A 22,553-nucleotide genomic window follows, 5' to 3' on the forward strand; every position below is an offset into this window, starting at 1 on the left:
GCTCTGTCACCCAGGCTGGAGTGCAGTGGTGTGATCTCGGCTCACTGCAACCCCCACTTCCTATGTTCAAGAGATTCTTCTGCCTCAGCCTCCCAAGCAGCTGGGGTGACAGGTACGCACCACCACATCTGGCTAATGTTTGTATTTTTAGTAGAGACAGGGTTTCACCATGTTGATCAGGCTGGTCTCGAACTCCTGGCCTCAAGTGATCTTCCTGCCTTGGCCCTCCAAAGTGCTGGGATTACAGGCATGAATCACTATGCCTGGCCTGGTTTATTGTTTTATCTTGCTCACTGTCTACGCTACTACTAGATACTGAGTAGATGCTAGAGACCCATTGTAGTATGTTGCTTGGAGCCAGCCATTTCTCTTTCTACCACCCATATAAAAATCCAAACCAAACAAGAATAATGCCAGAGATCAGCCATGCTAGGACCTATCAATTCAGTCATCATTAAGTAACAATGACTAGGGACTTAGCACATGTGATACATATCAGTAGTCACTGTGTAAATAAACTCACAGCCCATCGTGAGAAGCAGACCTGTAAACAGTGGATAAAGGACAAGAATTGCCTGCAGTTAAGGAAAAACAGGCAAAATACCCTGGGAATTAAGAGGAAGCAATGCTGAATCACGCAGTTTGCCTACATCTAAAGAACCCTTTTTTTGTTGTTCATCAAAATACTCAAGTTGAAACTAGCATGAAAAAATGTAATTTCACCTTCTTTGGCGTTTTTCACCCTTTTGTTTAAGATTCTTGATCTTCAAAGCATAACAGTTGTGTTTTATTTTACTCCATGAACAAATTCATTAAGAATGTGAAAGTATTCCCATTCATTCTAATTAGCTTTAAAAGACATTCTCCCAATGAATAAGATGTCAAAAATCATGTTAGTAATTGCTGTCAGTGAAATGATTGCTCTGCTCTCATGCTGCATGCATATTTATACTTATCAATTGAGCGCTAACAAGAAATACACACCTAACATAGAAGAGAGGAAGGAGCAGATGCTATAAGATAATATTTCTGACTAATGCTCAGTAATATGAGACAATTTAATTTCAAATACTAAACTTCTGGGCCTTGGAAATTACATATACAGGTTTTGCAGTCAGATGAGCATTGTTTAGACATATTAAATGTACTGAGATCTAAAATTTCATCAGTTTTCAAATTTGCGCTAGAGAGGAAATATAACCTAATGGTTCAAAAACCCTCCATTTAAATTCTGGTTTATATAGCAATGATCTTGGTTACTTTAAATTTACTTCTAAGTCATGATTTTTTCTTTTAGTGGCAAATACTACAATCATACAATCATTCAAGGGAATGTTAAAATTATACCCACCAACCAAAAGTAATTCATACTTCCAAAGTTAGCTATTTTAGTTGGACAATACTCTAACCTTCAACTTATGCTATTAGATTCCTGTGTTCATCTTTTATTGCCACACAATTATACAGGTGCTCACTCACAAGATACATTCACATATACACTATAAAACCTGAGTATTACTTTAAAGAAAAAAATTAATTAGCCAGGTGTGGTGTTGTGCACCAGCTACTCGGAAGGCTGATGCAGAAGAATCTCATGAACCCAGGAGGCGGAGGTTGCAGTGAGCCGAGATTGCACCATTGCACTCCAGCCTGGGCGACAGTGCAAGACTCTGTCTCAAAATAAAAAATAAAATTAAAAAAAATAAAAACAGAAAGAAAAAAGGAAAACACTTTCTAAAATGGGTCCAAATAAATTCTAACTGTAAAATTTCTTCTCTCAGCTGAGCATGGTGGCTCATTCCTGTAATCCCAGCACTTTGGGACTCTGAGGCGGGCAGATCACCTGAGGTCACAAGTTCAAGACCAGCCTGGCCAACATGGCGAAACCCCATCTCTACTAAAAATACAAAAATTAGCCTGGAGTGGTGGCGCATGCCTGTAATCCCAGTTACTTGGGAGGCTGAGGCAGGAGAATTTCTTGAGCACAGGAGGAGGAGGTTGCAGTGAGCTGAGATCGCACCACTGCACTCCAGCCTGGGCAACAGAGTGAGACTCCATTTTAAGGGAAAAAAAATTCTTCTCTCTTATGTACAAATTCCTCACTCCATTTTTCTCCAATGGAAATGTAAATTTGGAACTACTCTGAAGCTAATGTAACCATACCAGATACATAAATATTTCAATATGTATAGCAATTGATTTTATTGCACTATTGCATAAAAGAGGTACAGTGTATAGATACAATTATCATGGTTTCCAGCAATTGGAAAGATGATTGGCATATTCATCAATTAGTACCCTTTTTATACTTCTATTAGAAAGGCTATATTTTTATTTAAGTACCCAGGCTTCCAAAAATGAATTTGTATCTGTGAATACATTAATGTGAACAATTGAAATGCACATGCAAAACTCAAATGAATTGTATACCTGGCCTGCAGGATGAATTGATAGCATATGTCATTTTTAGAAATTTGAGTGTATATATGCATAATTCTAGTTTTTGAAGTTACCTGAGAGTCTTTCTACATCATTATATCCACAAAAATAAGTATCATCATCTAATGGTTTGAAACAAAAGACATTTATGGTAACTTATTATTCTTTCCATCACTTTTGACTATTAATTAATTCAAAACACATTTATAAAACTTCTTCCTAGTACAAGATAATATTCTAAACTCTAGGAAAATATAAACACACAGAACATGTGGTTTGCAGCATCCAGGAGTATATAATCTAGGAGTAGAGATAATATGATTTAAAAAGTTGTATTTCAAATAACATAGACTCAGTTACCTCATGTGAAAAGTAAGAATGATAATGTATTTTTTGCCATAGTTTTTATAAACAAATATATATGTTATACTTATTGTCTTTGTTATCATTATCATTCATTATAAAAGATAATGCATATATGCAAATTAATTGTTCAGTGGTAGAACTTGATTACTAGATATCATGAGTTAGAACTCCACTGTTTTCCAATTCTCAATCAGAGTCTATATTTTCCATTTTCAAAATCGCATATCACATTTCTACAATGTGAGCTCAGGCAGAAGAATCAAACCTCACAAAAACAAGCAATGGGGAAAAGATACCCTGTTTAATAAATGATATTGGGATAACTGGCTAGCCATGGTCAGAAAACAGAAACTGGACCCCTTCCTGACACCCTACACTAAAATGAACTCCACATGGATTAAAGACTTAAACATAAGACCTAACACCATAAAAACCCTAGAAGAAAACCTAGGCAATACCATTCAGGACATAGGCATAGGCAAGGACTTCATGACTAAAACACCAATAGCATTGGCGACAAAAGCAAAAATAGATAAATGGGATTTAATTAAACTCAAGAGTTTCTGTACAGCAAAAGAAACAATCATTACAGTGAACTGGCAGCCAACAGAATGGGAAAAAATTTTTGCAATCTATCCATCTGACAAAGCGCTAATGTCCAGAATCTACAAAGAACTAAAACAGATTCACAAGAAAAAAACAAATAAACCCATTCAAATGTGGGCGAAGGATGTGAACAGACACTTTTCAAAAGAAGACATATATAAGGCCAACAAACATATGAAAAAATGCTCATCATCACTGGTCATTAGAGAAATGCAAATGAAAACCATATTGAGATACCATCTCACCCCAGTTAGAATGGTGATCATTAAAATATCTGGAGACAACAGATGCTGGAGAGGTTGTGGAGAAAAAGGAACACTTTTACACTGTTGGTGGGAGTGTAAATTAGTTCAACCATTGTGGAAGACAGTGTGGCACTTCCTCAAGGACCTAGAAATAGAAATTTCCTTTGACCCAGCAATCCCATTACTGGGTATATACCCAGAAGATTATAAATTTGTCTATTATAAAGACACATGCACATGTATGTTCATTGCAGCACTGTTTACAATAGCAAAGACCTGGAACCAACTCAAATGCCCATCGATGATAGACTGGACAAGGAAAATATGGTACATATACAACATGGAATATTATGCAGCCATAAAAAACAATGAGTTCATGTCCTTTGTAGGGACATGGATGAACCTGGAAACCATCATTCTCAGCAAACTGACACAAGAACAGAAAATCAAACACCGAATGTTCTCATTCATAGGTGGGTGTTGAACAATGAGAACGCATTGACACAGGGAGGGAAGCATCACACACTGGGGTCTGTTGTGGGGGACTAGGTGAGGGGAGCAGGGGTAGGGAGGTCGGGGAGGATAACATGGGGAGAAACGCCAGATATAGGTGATGGGGGGATGGAGGCAGCAAACCACCTTGCCATGTAAATACCTATGCAGCAATCCTGCATATCTGCACATGTACCCCAGAACCTAAAGTGCAATAATATATATATACATATTAAAAAAAGAGAATATCTATAAGCTTCATCTAGGTACAATATATTATGTAAGGCCTGGATTGTTTTCTAGCTGAATAATTATTTGCTTTTGGAATATGAAGATCAAAATTTGGTTATATTATGTAATTCGGTTGAAGATAATACAATAATGTACACTTCCATTAAGAAAAATTTAATTATGGAACTATCTTCATAAAAATTGTCGTCGATAAGAAGAAAGATACTGTATTGCATCTTTTCTTTGGTTGAAATTTTATAATTCAAAATAGATTGTCATGTCACATAAAAAACCTCTTTAACAAACCTCCTCAAAGATATAATATTAAAGAAAAAGTTACTATACTATTATTAGTTTACAGAAACTCCATTTTATTATAAAATCAGGTCAGAGTGCCTGCAACAGTCAATTAATGTTATCACTCAAGCTAGGTTTTCCTATAAAATACCTGTGCATACCAGATCGATGGATTTCTCTAATGCTCTGTAAATTGAAAGGGTTCAAGACACCAATAAAAAATAATTATTACATGAATTATATTTTAACATAACATACAAACATATTTACTGTTCAATTAAATAGTACAAACATTTAAGTGCAAAAATAATAAATATGAATAGGCTGTTAGATTGATTCTGCAGATCCTATTTTTAAGAGACCATTCAATTCCGTGTGTTTGAGTCATGCAATAAACATTTCTCACCTTGAATTTGGGCATATGTGTATGGGGCTCCATGCTTATGCACACATATTTAGCCAGAAACTAAGTTTCCTTTTATAAGTGAGTTCAATCCCAGATTAAAACAGATGAAAGATTTCCAAACATTGTGGCCAGCTCCCAGAGTGGAAAATAAGCTTAGGAATGAAGCAAACTGAAACTGAATACTCTCTGGAATGGACATTCCGTTCTAAGTCTCCTTCAGGAAACCTCCAACAATAGTTCAAGCAGGCGCAAACACTTGTCCCTGAGGTCGTCCAAGCCAACCATTCACTTTCTCAGTAATCTGTCTTGAGACACCCACTGGACTTAGAGCTCCTGTGCCCACCTCAAAGGACAGCAGCCCTGGCATGCATGTGCTATAGGAGGAGAGGTGTTTCTCCAAATTTCTATTCTCCTTGGCTCTACACCACTTTGTATCAATTTGGCATCTCCAAAAGATATCTCAGCTTTGTAGCTCTGCAAAGGAATCTCCAGAAATTGGGGCTCTTTTTTAAATTTGGACATTTCTTTTGAGACTAAGAATTAAATAGAGAAAACAAATTACGCAGATAACCAACAACAGGACTGACAATATGAATGATCCAAATTAAGCAACCAATATTTTAGCCAGAGATTTATAATTTTTACAATATATTGAACACACAGGACAGAAAAGTATATACTTAGGATGATCCCATTCTGTTCTATTTTGTGTGTGTGTGTGCGGGGGGCAAAATAATGCATGCCAGTATTCATAAACCTTTTCCAATATGAATGATGCCTGAGTTTCAAATATGTATATAGTGATGTAATGACTAAATAATAGTCAGATAAATGCTGTGATACGTAGTCATTCATTTATGTACCTACAAGCTGTTAGGCACAATTAATCCACATAAAAATCACAAACTATCTCTTCAAGGAGCAAGAGAGTGAGTCAGAAATTGAGAAGCAACCTGACAACTAAAATAGAGGATATAATTGCTTGTATAGAATTATCCACAGTGAGTTCACAATAGGCACACATATCAGGGTCACCATTTTCTGACCTAGGGTAGTAAGGAATTCTTTTTAACAACATACTATAAGGAAAGATGAAAATAATATTAGTCATAAGAGACATGGTCACAGTGGTTTTTTTGAGAACATTCCAAGAAGTGGGAACAAGTCAAAGAGATAAAATTACATGAACCAAAGTTATTTTATTTCCTGAATCAAAGTTATTTTATATCTAGACAGAAGAGTTCCCGGTGGGGAATAGTAGATCAAGAGGTGAGAGACATGAGCAGATGCCATACTGTGAAAGGCCTTGCACGTTAGGACCTTGGATTTTCCCCTGAAGCTAGAAGATTCTCTAAAGGCTGTTAAGCTGGAAGCACACAATCTGATTTGTTTTAGAAACGCGACTGGGGCAGCAATTACAAGGTGGGGTTTACTGAAGACCAGATTAAAAGCAAGGATGTCATTCACACACACACAAACACAAAATCAGAGGTAGTCTTTTGATCTATGTCTGTTTATACAATTTGGTATCTAAACGTACATTTATCTGTTAAAGTTATATACATTAGTTATTTACTATTAATAATAGTTAAAAGCATACAAAGAAAAATTATTCTCAACATTTTGACCCTCACCAAGAAATTTTATATATTCCCTTTTTGAAGCCAACAATAAGTAAGCTTGTGAAGGGGCATTATTTTTTCTAATTTCTTCTTGAGGACAGTAGTGGATATGCTCAGCTCAATGCCAGACATATGGTAGGTGCTCAATTAATACCAGTTAAATAAATATTGGCTTGTCCAGGATTACATGCCTTTGGAGGTAGAGGCAAGTTAAAAACCCAAGTAGTCTCAGGCCTTGTCAAGTTAGTATGCCCTGGACCAGCATAACTTCTAGCCCTTGTCATATAGACTTTTTGGTCATAAACAACTTGAAATACAATACCTTACAAAGTAGGACATATAGAACACAGCCTAAATCATCATAACATTTTATTCAATAGGTGATACATGTTCCCATATAATGGAAATGGATTGCATTCTAGCAAATTAGCATTAAATCATCCTTTGTACCTTGAGTGATGAACTCATTAATTTATAAGACTTGTACTTGATTAGGTCTGGTGATGATACACTAGCCTTCAGAAAGCCAAGAGCTTGTTAAAGGTCTAATGCTGCATTTTGCAAATTTTTACTTTGCAATAATTATAGATTCACAGGAAGTTGCAAAGAAATATGCAACAATGTTGGCCAGGCATGGTGGCTCACGCCTGTAATCCCAGCACTTTGGGAGGCCAAGGCAAGAGGATCATGAAGTAAGGAGATCGAGATCATCCTGGCCAACATAGTGATACCCCATCTCTACTAAAATAAAAAAAATTAGCCAGATGTGGTGGTGCGTGCCTGTAGTCCCAGCTACTCTGGAGGCTGAGACAGGGAAATCACTTCAAATTGGGAGGTGGAGGTTGCAGTGAGCTGACATGGTGCCACTGGACTCCAGCCTGGTGACAAAGCAAGAAACTGTCTCAAAAAAAAAAAAAAAAAAAAGAAAGAAAGAATATGCAAAAATGTCTTGTGCAAACTTCACTTTACCTCTTCCATCGTTGATACCATATATAATATAATATAAATGCTGGGGAATTATTGCTATAATTTATAGAGCGTATTCAGGCTTTACCAGATATACATGTATGCACTTGTGTGACTGCTGTGTGTGTGTGTGTGTGTGTGTGTGTGTGTGTGTGTGTGTGAAGCTCTATTCAACATTATCAAGTGTAGCTTTTTGTAACAAACACCACAATCAAAATAGAGAGCAGGTCCATCACCACTTGGCTCCTCTGTGGCACCATTATATAGCATATCCTCTGCCCCATTCCTGACCTCTGGCAACAAATAACTATTCTTAATATCAATATCCATTCTTAATATTTATAATTCTATTTCAATAATGTTATAGATAAGAAATAGCACAGTATTTAACCTTTTTTTTTTTCTTTCTCAGTATGGTTCTCTTGACATCCACTGGAGTTGTGAATATTGGGTATAAATATTGGACAGATATTACATGGTAGGGAAATTTGATGTACTCAAAGAATTCTGACGTCTCTTCAGAGGTAAGCTTGTAAGTGAAAAATGTTGTTATCAAGGTAAAAAATTGGGGAAGGGGGAAGATTCTAGAAGAGTAGAAAAGCATGTGCAAAAGTCCTGTAAGAGGGGGAGGCAGAGGAAACACGATGGGAAATAAGATAGGAGATCTAGGCAGTATCTAGATTTTGATTTTTAATTTTTTGTCTTGTTTTGTTTGGTTTGGCTTTCCTAGAAGCCAAGAGAAGCTACTAGCATGATTAAATGAGTGGGGGTATCTTCAAATGTAATTGAATGCATGGATTTTACAGAGCAGATTATCAAGAATATGAAAGACAGAATGCAGAGAAACTGGAAACGAAATAGCTGCTGAATTCCTAGTGAAAGAAAATATATTTGGCTAGGATAATGAGAGAGGAGATAAAGAGAAATGGATGAAAATATATTAGAGGATAAAACCCACAGTGATTGGCAATGATTTAGAAATAACGGGGTAAAAAGATCAGAGTTTCAAGGATGAGATATGTTTCTGGCTTGTGAAACTGGGTGAGTGGTGGCACCATTCATTGACAAAAAAAAAAAAAGGAAAAAAAAAAAAAACAACGAGAAGGGAGCAGGTTTTGTGGGGTGAAGAGAAAGTTCTGTTTAGGGCATTTAGAAAGAGGTGACTTTCTCACACAAGAATGGAGATGCCACCCAGGCAGTTGAAATTACAGTTTTGGAGTTCACTGGAGAAATCTAAGCTAGAGGTATAACTTGGTTAGTTATCTGCATATAGGTGTTGATAAAGCTGTGGACATAAGTGCAATGATGCAGGAAGAGATTATTATGAGAAGAGAATTATGCCAGGACTAGATCTCAAGGAAACCTAATTTTTAAAGGCTGATAGGAGAGGATCAACCTGCAATACAGGCTGAACACAAACACCCTCCAAAGTAGTAGTGAAGCCACGAGAGGACAGTGCACAGATCTCAAAGAAGACAACATTTTTAAGAAGGGAGAAAATGGTCCATGTTGACCACTGCTACAAGTTCAAGAAAGATGAAGAAGAAATTTCATTAATTGGTTCTAGAGACATGAAGCTCTTTACTTCACTTGAATTCAGCGGGGTGAAGCTGTTTACCTAAGTAACAATCCTGCCCAGAACTTAAAGGAAAATAAAAATTAAAAAAAAAAACCAAAAACTATTTATGGCTCAATAAAATTTAAATGTAAAAAAAAAAGAGAATCTCAATATCTTGTTCAACCAATGCATATAAAAGATAAAAAGAAGATAATACTTTGCTTTATTTTTACCATAACAGAATTAACAATTCATTTTCTTAAAAAATTATCAAAAACAAAACTACTAACAGTTATTGCTATTGTTGAATATTAGAATATGATTAATAGCTTATTAATCAATAGCATATAATTATATGCTTATTACAATTGTGAATGACATTTGAATATAATAAATTGTTTTTTCCCCACTGTGTTGTAGTGTTCTTTACAGTTTTCAAATGGAAAAATTGATTTCAGTGTCGTACTAGTCATAATGTTACTGATCTTATAATATCAAAGCCAAATACTTTCATATGTAAACCACTTAATTTCTAGGTAATGTGTATGTATGTGTGTCTCTATGTATGTATGATATATAGAAAGACAGAGAGATCTATGCACATTAGTAATATTGAAAGAAATGAGTTAATTTACTTCATTCATTGCACTGTCATAAAGACATTTTTTCCTAGGAAAGTAGTATCTTCTAATCTCATATACTTGAAAAATAGATCAGCATTGATTAAAATAAAACAATTTCTAACAATTTCTTACTTTTTATATAATCACAAATCTTAGTGTCATTATAGCAGTAAATCATAATAACAATGTGTATTTGTGTATTTAATATTAAAGAGTGCTACAAATCATCCTACTGAGTCTCTGAAATATATTTCTGATGTAAGTCTTATTTCTATAGCTTATCCAAAGATCAATAACCTTACAGTTAAGAAGATGCATTTTAAATAACAGTTAAAATTTATATTATCCTGATAGTTTTATATACTTGTCAGCTATTGGACAATACTAAAAAATTGGTACCATGGAAACACACATGATAATCAATAAACTTTTTTTTTTTTTTTTTTTTTTTTTTTTTTTGAGACAGAGTCTTGCTCTGTTGCCTAGGCTGGAGTGCAGTGGTGATTTCTTGGCTCACTGCAACATATGCCTCCTGGGTTCAAGTGATTCTTCTGCCTCAGCCTCCTGAGTAGCGGCGATTACAGTTGTGCGCCACCACACCCTGCTGATTTTTGTATTTTAGTAGAGACGTGGTTTCACCTTGTTGGCTAGGCTAGCCTGGAACTCCTGACCTCAGGTGATCTGCCCACTTTGGCCTTCCAAAGTGCTGGGATTACAGGTGTGAGCCACTGTAGCTGGCTAATAATCAATAGGCTTTTAATCTGAAATAAATTATTGGAACATATTTCTGACTTTCCCTTGCCTCCCGCCCTCATTTACACATCTTGAATAATTCTGTTCCATCACTATCTCTGACATTATCTTTAAATGTATAGATACGTGTGCATTCATTTCCTTGTTATGAGATGTGAATAAAATTGCTTATGAAGTCAGATAAGCTCTCAATATTATTTGTAATCATATATATGAGAATACTAATGTTGACATTATTGTGCAGAGTGGACATTGTTTAAATCCAGAGGTGTCATTTACTTCATAGCATAATATTAACAGTCCATGTTACTGGTACACTCTAGAATGTTTTCTAGGTATTTTTTACCATTTTTGCAGATAAAGGGATAATCAATTTTACTAATCGTCCTCCAGAATTTTTAGACATTTCTCCAGTAAGCATCTATATTAACTAAAATAGCATTAAATAAAGTGCAAACTTACCTTGTCATATCTATGCAGTTCTGTATTCTCTAAAGGATGATTTTTCATATTACTCAACAATTCTGACTGAGCAATTGAAATTCAGACTATGATAAATGTTTTACACTGAAGGCTCATTTCATTATACAGTAGTCAGTTGAAATGGGGTTTCCGAACAATGTATTTTTAGGAAGTGCAGAGTACAGGAAAAAGCTGAATACATTATACAATTTAAATATTTATTGAAGCTTTTCTACTAAGGCAACATTTTGGTAATACAGAAATAGCAATATGGGAGGAAATTAGGGGTAAATAGATGGTAGAGACTGTGGAAACCAAGATACCTGGTGCTAAAAGTGGTTTCCTCATTCATAAAGCCATTAAATTGGAGATTGAAAGGAACAGACCTCTTTATGGAAATATTATTTTCCTTCAAATTTCATCACTTTATCTAGATGTGTCTTCTCTGATTTTCTTTTTTTTTAGTGCTTCTGTCTTCCTTAATGAATTCCCCCTCTCCTCCTCTTCACATTCTATTATCTTTCTAGCTGGTCTCATCCACTCCATGAGTTGCATATTTAAATCCCTAATAATGACTTCATTTCTAGGCACAATACCCATGATCTACATAAAAACACAAAACAAAACTAAAACCTTAGCATCTACACCCCTGATCTTTCCCATTGTTCCAATTTCCCTTCCAATCTCCTTGCAGATGACACCATTATCTACCCCAGTTGTTCATTTCATGGGGCACAGAGCATGCAATACAACACCAATTCCTACTGATTCTATCTCATAAACAAATCTTGAATAGATCTACTTCTTTCATCTCTACTGTCACCATTCTAGTCCAAATCACCTTCTTCTGCACCTGGAGGAGCTACTATAATTGCTTCAGATTGATAGTCCTCATCTACCATTAGCATTTTCCAATCTCTTTTGCACAAAACAGAGTGATAGTCTTACAAAATGTAAATATGTTAATATCAGTGTTCTACCTGAAACCCATAAGGCTTTCCATTGATTTTACTGTAAAGAGAAAAATAATTCCTATAACCTTCAAGGTTCTGAATGATTGAACCCCAGCCTGCCATTCCAGATGTAAGCTTTTCCCACACTTTTCTACATTCACTCTACTCTAGGAAAACTGTCTGTCCTTTTAGATCTTTCTCCATACCATTTTCCACATTCTGAAATGTTGCTTCCTCTGACAGGGACATTTTTACTCCCTCTTTTCTTTTGGACAAGTATACTCTAACCTCATTCTTCTTTGTCTTGCTTTGAATATTTTTTTTCTCACAAGTATTTCCTTAATTTCAAAGGCTGGTATAAATCTCCCTATTATACATTCTTATTACAATGTGTGCTTTATTCTATAGCCCTTATCTCCAATGCAATTTAAGTAGTCTGCATGTCTGTATTTAATATGCACATCCTCCTTGAAATGCTAGTCTCTCTTCGAGTTCACTTGTTTAGAATATCTCCAAAGCATAGCACAGTACCTGGCACAAAATTCGCACTTAATATGTATATTTGTTGCATGGACAAATGATTCAATAAATGGATAACAAATCAGCAGCTGTAAGTCCCTTCTTTAAACAGCGGTCGTCCAAAACCACGCAATACAAATTTTAGAGAGTCACTTGTTTTGCTACTTTTATTTCTGGATTTATTTTGAGAGCCAATCCATTTTCAGACATTTAAGGAAAAACACTGCAAAAGTTCACTTGAGCAAAGTGAACCTCTGTGATAACACTTGATGCTCTCTGACAGCCCATTAGAGATGGGGTGTGTACACCTAATCCAAAGGAATCCTCTAGCTCTTCAGCAGCTGTTCACATGGCTCATGCCTTGCCCTCCAGCCTCTACTAAATCAGGATTCCCCAGCTGTCTGAACTTCCCGTAAGCGTTTTTAGTTAACCACCTACAAGCCAACATTGCTTGCATCTGATTATGCTCTTTAAAGTCTAATTTCCCCTTTTCCTTCCTAGTTATTTTGCAACATGTGAGAGTCATTGGAATCATCATTTTTACAGATTATTATGTTTTTACTTACTCAACTATTTTGATAATATTTTGTTCACTCAGTCAACAATTTATTTCTAATGCATCCCTCTTAAGCGCTAACATAAAAAGAAATTACTCAATTTGCCTTTGATGAAAATACTTGGGCAGTTCCGATTTTGTGATTTTTCTTTCTTATTTCTTTCATTTTTCCTCACGCAGCTTCCAAGACTAAAATCTGTCCTTGTAACAGTGTACTGACTCCCTTGCCCTTTAAGTCAGCACTGAGCTCAAGCTAAGGTACTATTGCTACTGTAATCTGATAAAGGAAGAGACAAGCTGTGTGCAAATAAAGATGAGTGCCAGGAATGAGAAAAAAGCGACTGAGGTTTATGCCCTTTTATAGTCCTGATTCTATGACAGTCTTAGCCAAAAGCAGAGTGGAAGAAGGGAGAACACTTTAAAACGAAACAAGATAAAGGCCAAGAAGAGGGTAAAAACATTTAAAGGATAACCGTTTTATTTGCCCATAATTGGAAATAATATGGGACACTATAATGGTAATTGTGCTCAGTTAATACGGACCTTTTTAACAATAAAAATTTTCATGATAGTGAAGAGAAAGCATTTAAAAGTTGAAAATCAATTAGCAAAAGGCTTCATGATATATATGTGAATTCCTCATTGTTGGCATGCCCATGTATGGTTTTCGTATTTATTAAATATAAACTAAAAACATCACAATTCAAGCATCTGACTTTTTGAAGTTGCTTTAAAGTTATATCTACATTCTCATTGCATTATGTGGATAAGCATTGGCTTTAATAATGCATTTTAATGTTTCTCCTCTTCATTGACACAACCACATTTTTCTACTAAAATAAATAACTAAACTAAAAAGAATAATATACAAAAATCAAGGCCAAGCTCTTCCTCAGATTCTTTTATTCAAATGTAAGTAGACCTAGACATTATTCACTAGTCTTATATATATTCCAGATTTCAAAATTGACATGAGAAAATCAATTAATCAGTTTGCTAACATTTTAAATTTATGGATAATTATTTCCTTAAAACTGTATGTAATCAAAATACTGAGTTAAAAACTGTGAAAGGGTCATTTAGGAACAACAACAACAACAACAACAACAACAAACAACAGCAACAACATTTTATCAGCATGACAAGGAAATGACTGCTCCATTTCAATTAAAGGGTAATTGTTGATTCTCCCCCACTTCCTATTAGTGAGGAACAAGGTGCCTAATGACAGTGAAAGTGAGGCATTGAGGGAGAAGGCAAAAGATAACAGAAGAAAGCAAGAATAAATTGATTTCTAAACCAAATCTGGGTTGCTAAGAACATTGGTTTTCTCAAGGCTTAGTATTATTACATACACTATGCAGCAAAGTCACCTTCAGAGACTGTAGGACTTCAGAAAATTGCTCTGTGTGTCCCTTTGCCGACTGAAATTCCCAAGTATTTTGAATGAGTGATATCAGATTAAAATAAAGATTGAGCTCAGAGTTGAACAGAAATTCTCTCTCAAAAGGGCAGCCTAAATGGAAGATGTGATTTATAAAAGAGGGGGTACTGGCCCTTGTGTTTTTAACAGGAATGAGGTAGAGATTGTATGGCCATGAGATGAAGACTCTCTTTTTTTTTAACTTTTAAGTTCAGGGCTACAAGTGCAGGTTTGTTACATGGGTAAACTTACGTCATGGGGGTTTGTCGTACAGATTATTTTGTCACCCAGGTATTAAGCCTACTACCCATTCGTTGCTTTTTTCTGATTCTCTCCCTCCTTCCACCCTTTACCCTCCAAAAGACTCCAGTGTGTGTTGTTCCCCTGTACTCGAGAACACTTTTAAGCATGAGCCAGCAGAGTCATTTCCCTTCTTCATCCTCATTTGTCTGCTGTCTATCAGAACTGCGCTTGAGAAAATTTATAGACACTTAAAACACTGGAGTCAAATACTTTTTTTTTTTTGTCTTTTCTGGGCGGCCATATTCAAGGAAGTAATCTTGAATGGGGAAAGAGAAAGGCTATGCCCTGGGTGTTAAAGTATTTCAGAATCTCTAGAGGAGCCATCTGGTTTATGAAGGCACACTGAATGCTATAATATGCTTTAATATACAAGGGAAACAAACTTTTTATACTATAAATTTCATGAAAAAACAAACCAAATCATTTCAGCTATTAATCTTGGAACTGTATTTAGTACAGGAATGATTCACAAATAGCAGAGTTACTCTCCCATTCAAAAGGGCTATCAGAATCTCTGGAAGACACATTCATTTTTAGTATTAAGTAGAGGGAGCTTGAAATTTTATAAGTATTTTAGGGACAATTCTATATGTGGCATAAATAGAAAAATCCCTCCAAACTTGGTAAAATGATAAACTACCCTATGGAGTTGCCATTTTAACTTTCACATCTGTATTAAAATGAAACTTCAGAACTCCAAACACGTCAATATTTTATAGCATGAAACCTCTAGATGTTTTAAGTAGGGAAAAGGTGAGGACTACAAAGTATTTATTTACTTGTTTGTTTGTTTTTTGAAGATCAGTATACTGCATTAAGCATATTCTACAAAGGGAAATATTTTCATGAAATCCTGCTATGAAACCTGGTTGCATTTAATAAAAAGGTTTATTTCCCATATTGCAGCTCATGGCCTTCCCAACAAAATATTCCAGTGTGAACCAACTGCCTTGATTATAGAACACAAACCTCCTCGGACTATAGTAGGACTTTGTGAGAAAGAAAACCATTGCCTCTCTCTGAATCCAGTCAAAACCTGAATGTACTGTATAAAAATAAACCAAGGTCATCATTATTCCTTGTCATTGTGATTTGGCGTGCCTTCAAATTACATACCCTCTATATTTCAAATAACTGCGCCGCCTCCATTAACTGAGTTTGACATCACTTTAATCAATGTATCTTTTCAGAATGAAAGGGAGAAATGTCAAATTCCTACCATTATAAATTCTTTTAACTCTCTAATCTGCATTAAATAAAAGGTTGTCTTTGAGAAATAATAAATGCTCTAAAGAAAGATAACTAGTGTCAATTTTATTATAAAATATAACTGGGAAAAGATTCAATCTCAACACAGCTTTTCATACAGAGGTGATTTCCCAAGAAACTATTAAAGCCTTATTTACATGGCCCCTCACAAGGCTGTGTCTAATTATGTATTATTTTTCTTAAAATAGCGCCCAAAATTGTATAACCTCAGGCCTCATAAATTCTTGCTTCATGGTTTGTTCTGTTTTGTCAAACAGGGAACATTCATTAGTCTCATTTCTCAATTGCTTAAAAAATGTTGTGTTTAAAACAGAAAATTTTGAAAAATGAACAGAAAATTATCTTTAAAGAAGGGTTAATTTCTAATTAGACCCTCTTAGGAAATGTAATACCCTGTGAATTGAATGCATATAAATGTGTGTATATATAAACATATATACTCACATCAAAATACTGTGTTTCTTGTATGTGTGATGAAATAAAGAATAAATTGATGAAAAAGTATGATAAATCATTTTCAATAAGTTAGGAAAATATTAGAATAGAAGGTGGAAGGAGAAGAAAAATTTGGGAAGTCACTTTGTTTTACTCCTGAGATAAAATTGTGATGAAAGATAATAAAATAGAATTTTGAAAAACACCTGATGTTTCCAAGACAATGATTTTAATCTCTTTTATTAAACTACACAAGTGGTTAAAACCTTAACAATTTGTTTCCTATGTAGCAAATGATGTGGAGCACAGGGGTTTCAAATGAATACTATAGGACTAAAGAGGAAGCTGTATTAATATCTCTGCCCAAATTATGAATTTGCAATTCAATGCTGCCTAGCTGTAATAATGTCAACCAACATCTTTTTTCCCTTAAATAATGTAATTATGCATGAAACACTTTGTAGTCTTTTTTAAAGTTTAGAGTAACATGCATATGACATACTCTAATGTATTTTTCATAATCTAATGCCATGTAAGATACACCAAAAGCTTTGTATTAAACATTGTAACATCAATTTAGATTAGCAATCTCTTTTTCATAGTTAAGATGCCTTTAAAAGATTCTGCGAATGAAATTCTAAAAGATGATTTCAGTAGACTTCAAGATGACTTACATCATTTAAATATATTCAAATGAAATGTCTGTTTGCAATACACTACCTGAATAATTCTTTACAATGCATTATTTGAGTAATTCTAAAAGTAAACAATACAATGTGCTTGACAATACAGTGATCTCTTTTAAAGGGTAACTAATTTGGTTAAGAACAACAAAATGTACTTTTGTAAGTTTTTCAAACTAAGGCAAATTTTAAAACTGGATTCAAATGTCAAACATCCAATAGCAGTATGGTATCAAGCAGCAAAATTTAATGTATAAAATAACCCTGAGAATATCTCCATTTTTTTCTTAACAAACTCATTGGCATGTGGCATAGGCATTACTTGATGAATTTTTAAATGCAGTGTGAAAAGATCCTACAGGACATGTCCCAAAACGATTAGCTTTTGTCACATTCTAAGAATTGAGAGTTATTTGAGTATCTATGACACAACAGAATGTAGGTTTACCTTGCTTCATTCCAGCAGAATTGCATCTATTCTTTCAAAATTGCACTATATACTGGTATATGAGTTTAGTTATGTAGAATATATATATATATAATCAGTAGTGATTTTGATAGTATTTATAAGTTATGAATATCAAAGAAATAAAAACAACAAATGAAAATGTGTGTATGTGTGTATGTTGCAAACTACAGATATATACCATGCATATTTTTGTAATGATAGTAATAGTTTTAAAATCTGAAAGCAGTAATGATGCTCGCCAAAAGAGATTTAAGAAGGAAACAATATAAGCAACTGTTATATTATAAAATCTGGTAGCTTTTAATGTGAATCAGTACATGAACAATGTTAACTTATTTCCACAAATTTTTCACAGCGGCAAAAGTTCTGACTTTTATTAGAAGTTGTGGAGCATTACTTATTTGGAGAGATTTATTTTTTCATTCTTAATTATAGGTATTGCCCTCATATCTATTTGAGAATAACTATATCCACAAGTCAAAGATGGGTGAGGAAGAGATAATCTCTCATCTCTTTGGGACACACAGTCCTTATCCTACATTATTTTTACTGTTGTGCCTCAGCCTCTTTTTAAATCCTTCATTAGTCATCGTGGCTTTCTTAAAAATAAACAAAATAGTTGCATTTCTATATGAATGCCAGACTAAAAATTTGTACTGAAAAGCTAGCTCATAATAGACATGAAACAGCATGGTGATTTTACTATGAAATATAATTAGGATTTCCTCAATTTTGTATGTTGTTTTCCCAAGAAGAGATTATCTGATCATTTGACAGCATAGATAATATCATTATTTGTGTGATTTTTTTGAAATAATTATTTGAAAAAGTTATCACAATATACTACAGAAAAGAGCATTTGAAATAGTAAATATGAGTAAGAAACATTAAAATTAAATCTTATCAATATTTTTCCCATCTTCCCATTATCCATCCCAACTCATTTTATTCTTTATTTCCCCCATGATATGTCAGACAAACTTTTTCTAATTTTTAGGCCTTCATGTAGTTCCTATACAGTAATTAGTTCAATTTAGAATATATGTCAGGTCAGTAACCTTTATGTAACTGTAACTAAATACAGAAGTACCAACTAATCAAAATAATAACTCAGATATACAAACTATCTCACAGCAATCAAAATAGTCTGTTATACTCAAACGACATTCTGCATATTCTCTTACTGCAGTGGTTTCTTAATCAAGAAATTATGTGTTTAATTCTATCACAAAGGAAAACTTTTAAACTCCATTTCTGTTGAAAAGTTTTTCCAATGAAAAATATAATACCTGAAAAAAATATATATATGCAGTATATAGAACATTTATGCTCCTTTGCAAACTACTGTAATAATTTAAAATCAATATACCTAATTAGTGAGCTTGTCACAAACTAAACATTATGCCACAGTAAAAGATATTTTTAGTTACTTTGTACTTACAACAGTCCTCTACTTCTTCCCACCAAAGCATTTTGGATAAGTGTATATCAAGGCAGCGATTAAAAAAAAAAAAAAAAAAAAACCTAGTAAAAGTTCTTCAAACTTTATTGCTTCAGTAGGCTTAAAAACAATGAGAAACCAATCCACTTCAACCGCCTTAAAAAAATAACACTTCAGTTTTTCCTATTTGTTTTTCTCTGAAGGGAATTGCCTCCAAGATCTGAGTCCTGTAGAGGAAAGTGAGTGATCCCAACACTGAGTGAGTCAACATAGTAACTGATGCCAGGATTCTGTAGAGGCCCCTGGATATTTCAAATTCCAGGACCTGCGCACAAGCAAGTGACCCGCCTTCTCTCTCAAGTTGGTTTCCCATAATAGGACTGTCCATGGTCACTACATATAAGGTTGTGCTTCCAGCATGGCAAGCTCTGTGAATTCAAATAATACTCAACTGTGTTCTGATTAATATCCAAACCAGAATAGCACAGTGGACATAGAATTTGCTTTTAAAGCCTTCTAAACACAAAAACTATTCAGTAACAAACCATAACAATATTTTCTGTAACTTTTATGTGAATTTATAAAACAACAGAGCAGAAAATCCTGATTCAAAATTGACTTTTAAATGAATTTTTTTCCCTTCTTAACAACACCAGAAATTTCACTCCACCAAAAGAAAGAAATGCCCAGAATAATCTATGCATTTGTTATGTATCCACTGTCTACCAAAGTTATTTTTTACCCTTGGGATCCAATCAAAAGCCATGTATTGATGATGCCAACAGTTTGGATAAGAAAAGCAGCAGCAGAATTCAGCAGCTGAATTCTGAAGACAGAATGTGTGTGTAGGTCTCATGGGGCAAGCTTTCCTGCTGAAATAAAGAACACTTTTACAATAGAGCAAAGAAATTTTTCTCAAATCCTAAATTTCAGTTGTGAATTATGATAAAACTTCTTTACTAACAAATTATTCTATTTTCCATTTTTCTGGTGCCAATTCTTAAAACACCATGTTCTTAGACAATGAGTTAATGACTATTTAATGGTTCTAATTAAAGGCTTTTTTTCCCCGTATTAAATGCATACAGTTGTATTATGTCATTCAGCATGTAAATCATTCTTTGCCAATAGAAGTCCTCTTCATCTTCTTCCTTATTACTTTTATGCAATAGGCGAGACCAAAATTGATAGGAAACATTGGTAACATTTTTTAGAAAGATATTCCTTTTACAGTTATAATAATCCCTACTAAAATTTTTGAGTGTTTTTATTGTACCATTTGTTAAAGTGACAGACTCATTTTTCTATGTCAAACATTCAACTGCTGCAGAAATGAGTAACAGATAAAAATAAAAAAAAACATACTGAGTCAGACTGTGATGTTTACCTTAATAGTTAATTATACATTTTGTGTTTTAGAATATTATTGTCGTAACTGCTATTTTCCCCAGCAAAATGCATATTAACTAAAATATAAGGCCTAATTTTAAGGTAATTGTATTTAATTTACTTCATTCAAAATAGATTTATAACATTCTTTTCTGTAGGTTACCACCTTTCCTCTCAGTGTGATTGTCTAAATATGCAGATAAGCAAAATTTTCATAGAACAACATGAAAAAAGTGAAAAAATGGTTTTGGGGCTGATTTGGCTCTAAGTCTACATGTTAGCATCAAGGTCCTTCTATATAATGAGGTACAATATTGCCCAGTGTATAAGTCCCCTTTTATGTAGTACTGTGAGTTTTCTACAGACTTAAACCCTTGTTTAGGCCAAGGCATGAATACAATTTATCAGTCCCAAACCAACATCAATATCATGTGGGAACTTCAGAGAAGTGCAAGTTGACACGAGACCTCAAAAGTCAGAAATTCTGGGGTTGGGACCCAGCACTGTGTTTTACCGGTGATTCGAATGCATGGTCGACTTTGAGAAACCCTAAAGTGTGTGTTTCCAAAAAACAACTGTGATTCTAAATGTAACAAAAAAATGTGTCCTGGGGAATATCTAAAGCACCAAATCCTGATAGGTCTGAATGTCCTCAGATACATTTTAATTGCCATTCAGTCTTAGTTGATAATCTGAATTTATTTGGCATCTGTAATAATTTTTGCATTGTGTGAAATGCATGTACTTCCCTCAAGATTTTATAATGCAGGTGGAGATATGTGCTTGAAATAACTTGAAAAGTGAAAGGCATGTAAAATAAAATTTAGAGCAAACATAATGAATTTCAGTTCAGACTGTGTCACCACAGTACATTCTTGTGACCCTTAATCACTTATCTTTCTCCCTCTAGTCCTCAAAATAACTACCTCTGGTAGGTCTTATTAGCCCCACTCTAAAAAACTTGCTCAAATTTCCATTTTTAATGACTGTCACAGAATTTTTTAAAAATGCATTTTAACTTGATACTTTCAAATACTTGTAGATTGGTAAGAATTTGCAGAGATACTATACAGAGATGCCATATACCCTGCATCCAGTTTCTCCCAAAGATTAACTGCAATAACTACAGTATCCTACCATAACTACAATTCAATATCAAAGCCAAGAAACTGACATTGATATGATATGTATATATATTTCTACTGCATCACAAATGTAGATTTGTGTGATCACAATCTCAACAAATAAACACTTCTTTCATCACCTCAGAGATTGCCTCCTGCTAGTCCTTTATAGTCTCACCAGTCACTATCCCCAGTTGTCCCTAAAGCCTGGCAACAATCGATTTGTTCTCCAACACTATAATTTTGTCATTTTAAGAATATTGGATAAATGCGATGATGCCTTATGTAGTCTTTTGAGGTAGGCTCTTTTTTTTTTCAGCATTATGTGCTTGAGATCCATTTAAGTTGTCATCATTAGCTTATATTCTTTTATTGCTGAGAGGTAGTTCATGGCATGAATGTTCTATAGTTACTTTATTCATATACTGTGGGATATTTCTGTTGTTTCAAAATAAAGCTGAAAAGCAATTATGTAGTTTTTTTATTTTTCATTTCCCTAGATTAATGTCAAAGAGTGTAATTAATGACTGGGCCTTATGGCAAATGTATATTTAGTTTTTTTGGCAAACTGTGAAAATATTTTGAAAAAATTTTACCATTTTACATATTCACCAGCAATGTATGAGTGATCCAATTTCTCCAAATCTTCATCAGCGTTTGGTGTTCTGAATTTTATGTATATATAAAAATTTTATATATATAAACTAATATATATATATATTAGTTTTAAGCATATATATGTGTATATATATATACATATTATATATGTATATATATATATATATATACAGTAGTTTTAAGCATATAGGTATCTATATCACAGTGATTTTAGGGAAATTTTGAATTTTCCTAATGGTTAATGACATTGAACATCTTATCATGTGTTTATTTGCATCTGAATATACTCATTTAAAAATTGTATT

The 22,553-nt window shown here is 34.1% G+C and overlaps 1 protein-coding gene across 4 annotated transcripts in view; it reads right to left on the minus strand.

The window, feature by feature from the left end:
- DMD (dystrophin) overlaps positions 1-22,553 on the minus strand; it is a 2,282,798-nt gene that overhangs the window by 2,125,774 nt on the left and 134,471 nt on the right. For 2 of the 4 annotated variants that reach the window (XM_032285801.1, XM_032285799.1), the window contains exon 1: positions 19,118-19,358. The exons of 1 other annotated variant lie outside the window; for it this stretch is intronic. In XM_032285801.1, the coding sequence (XP_032141692.1) occupies positions 19,118-19,148 (31 nt within the window). In that variant the 5' untranslated portion in view covers positions 19,149-19,358. Of the gene's footprint in view, positions 1-19,117; positions 19,623-22,553 lie in introns of those variants that run through there. One more of the 4 variants, XM_032285798.1, reaches the window with a different exon arrangement.

This window comes from Sapajus apella, unplaced genomic scaffold (assembly GCF_009761245.1).
Source record: "Sapajus apella isolate SASKATOON/1434 unplaced genomic scaffold, GSC_monkey_1.0 scaffold17, whole genome shotgun sequence".
Lineage (NCBI taxonomy): Eukaryota > Metazoa > Chordata > Mammalia > Primates > Cebidae > Sapajus > Sapajus apella.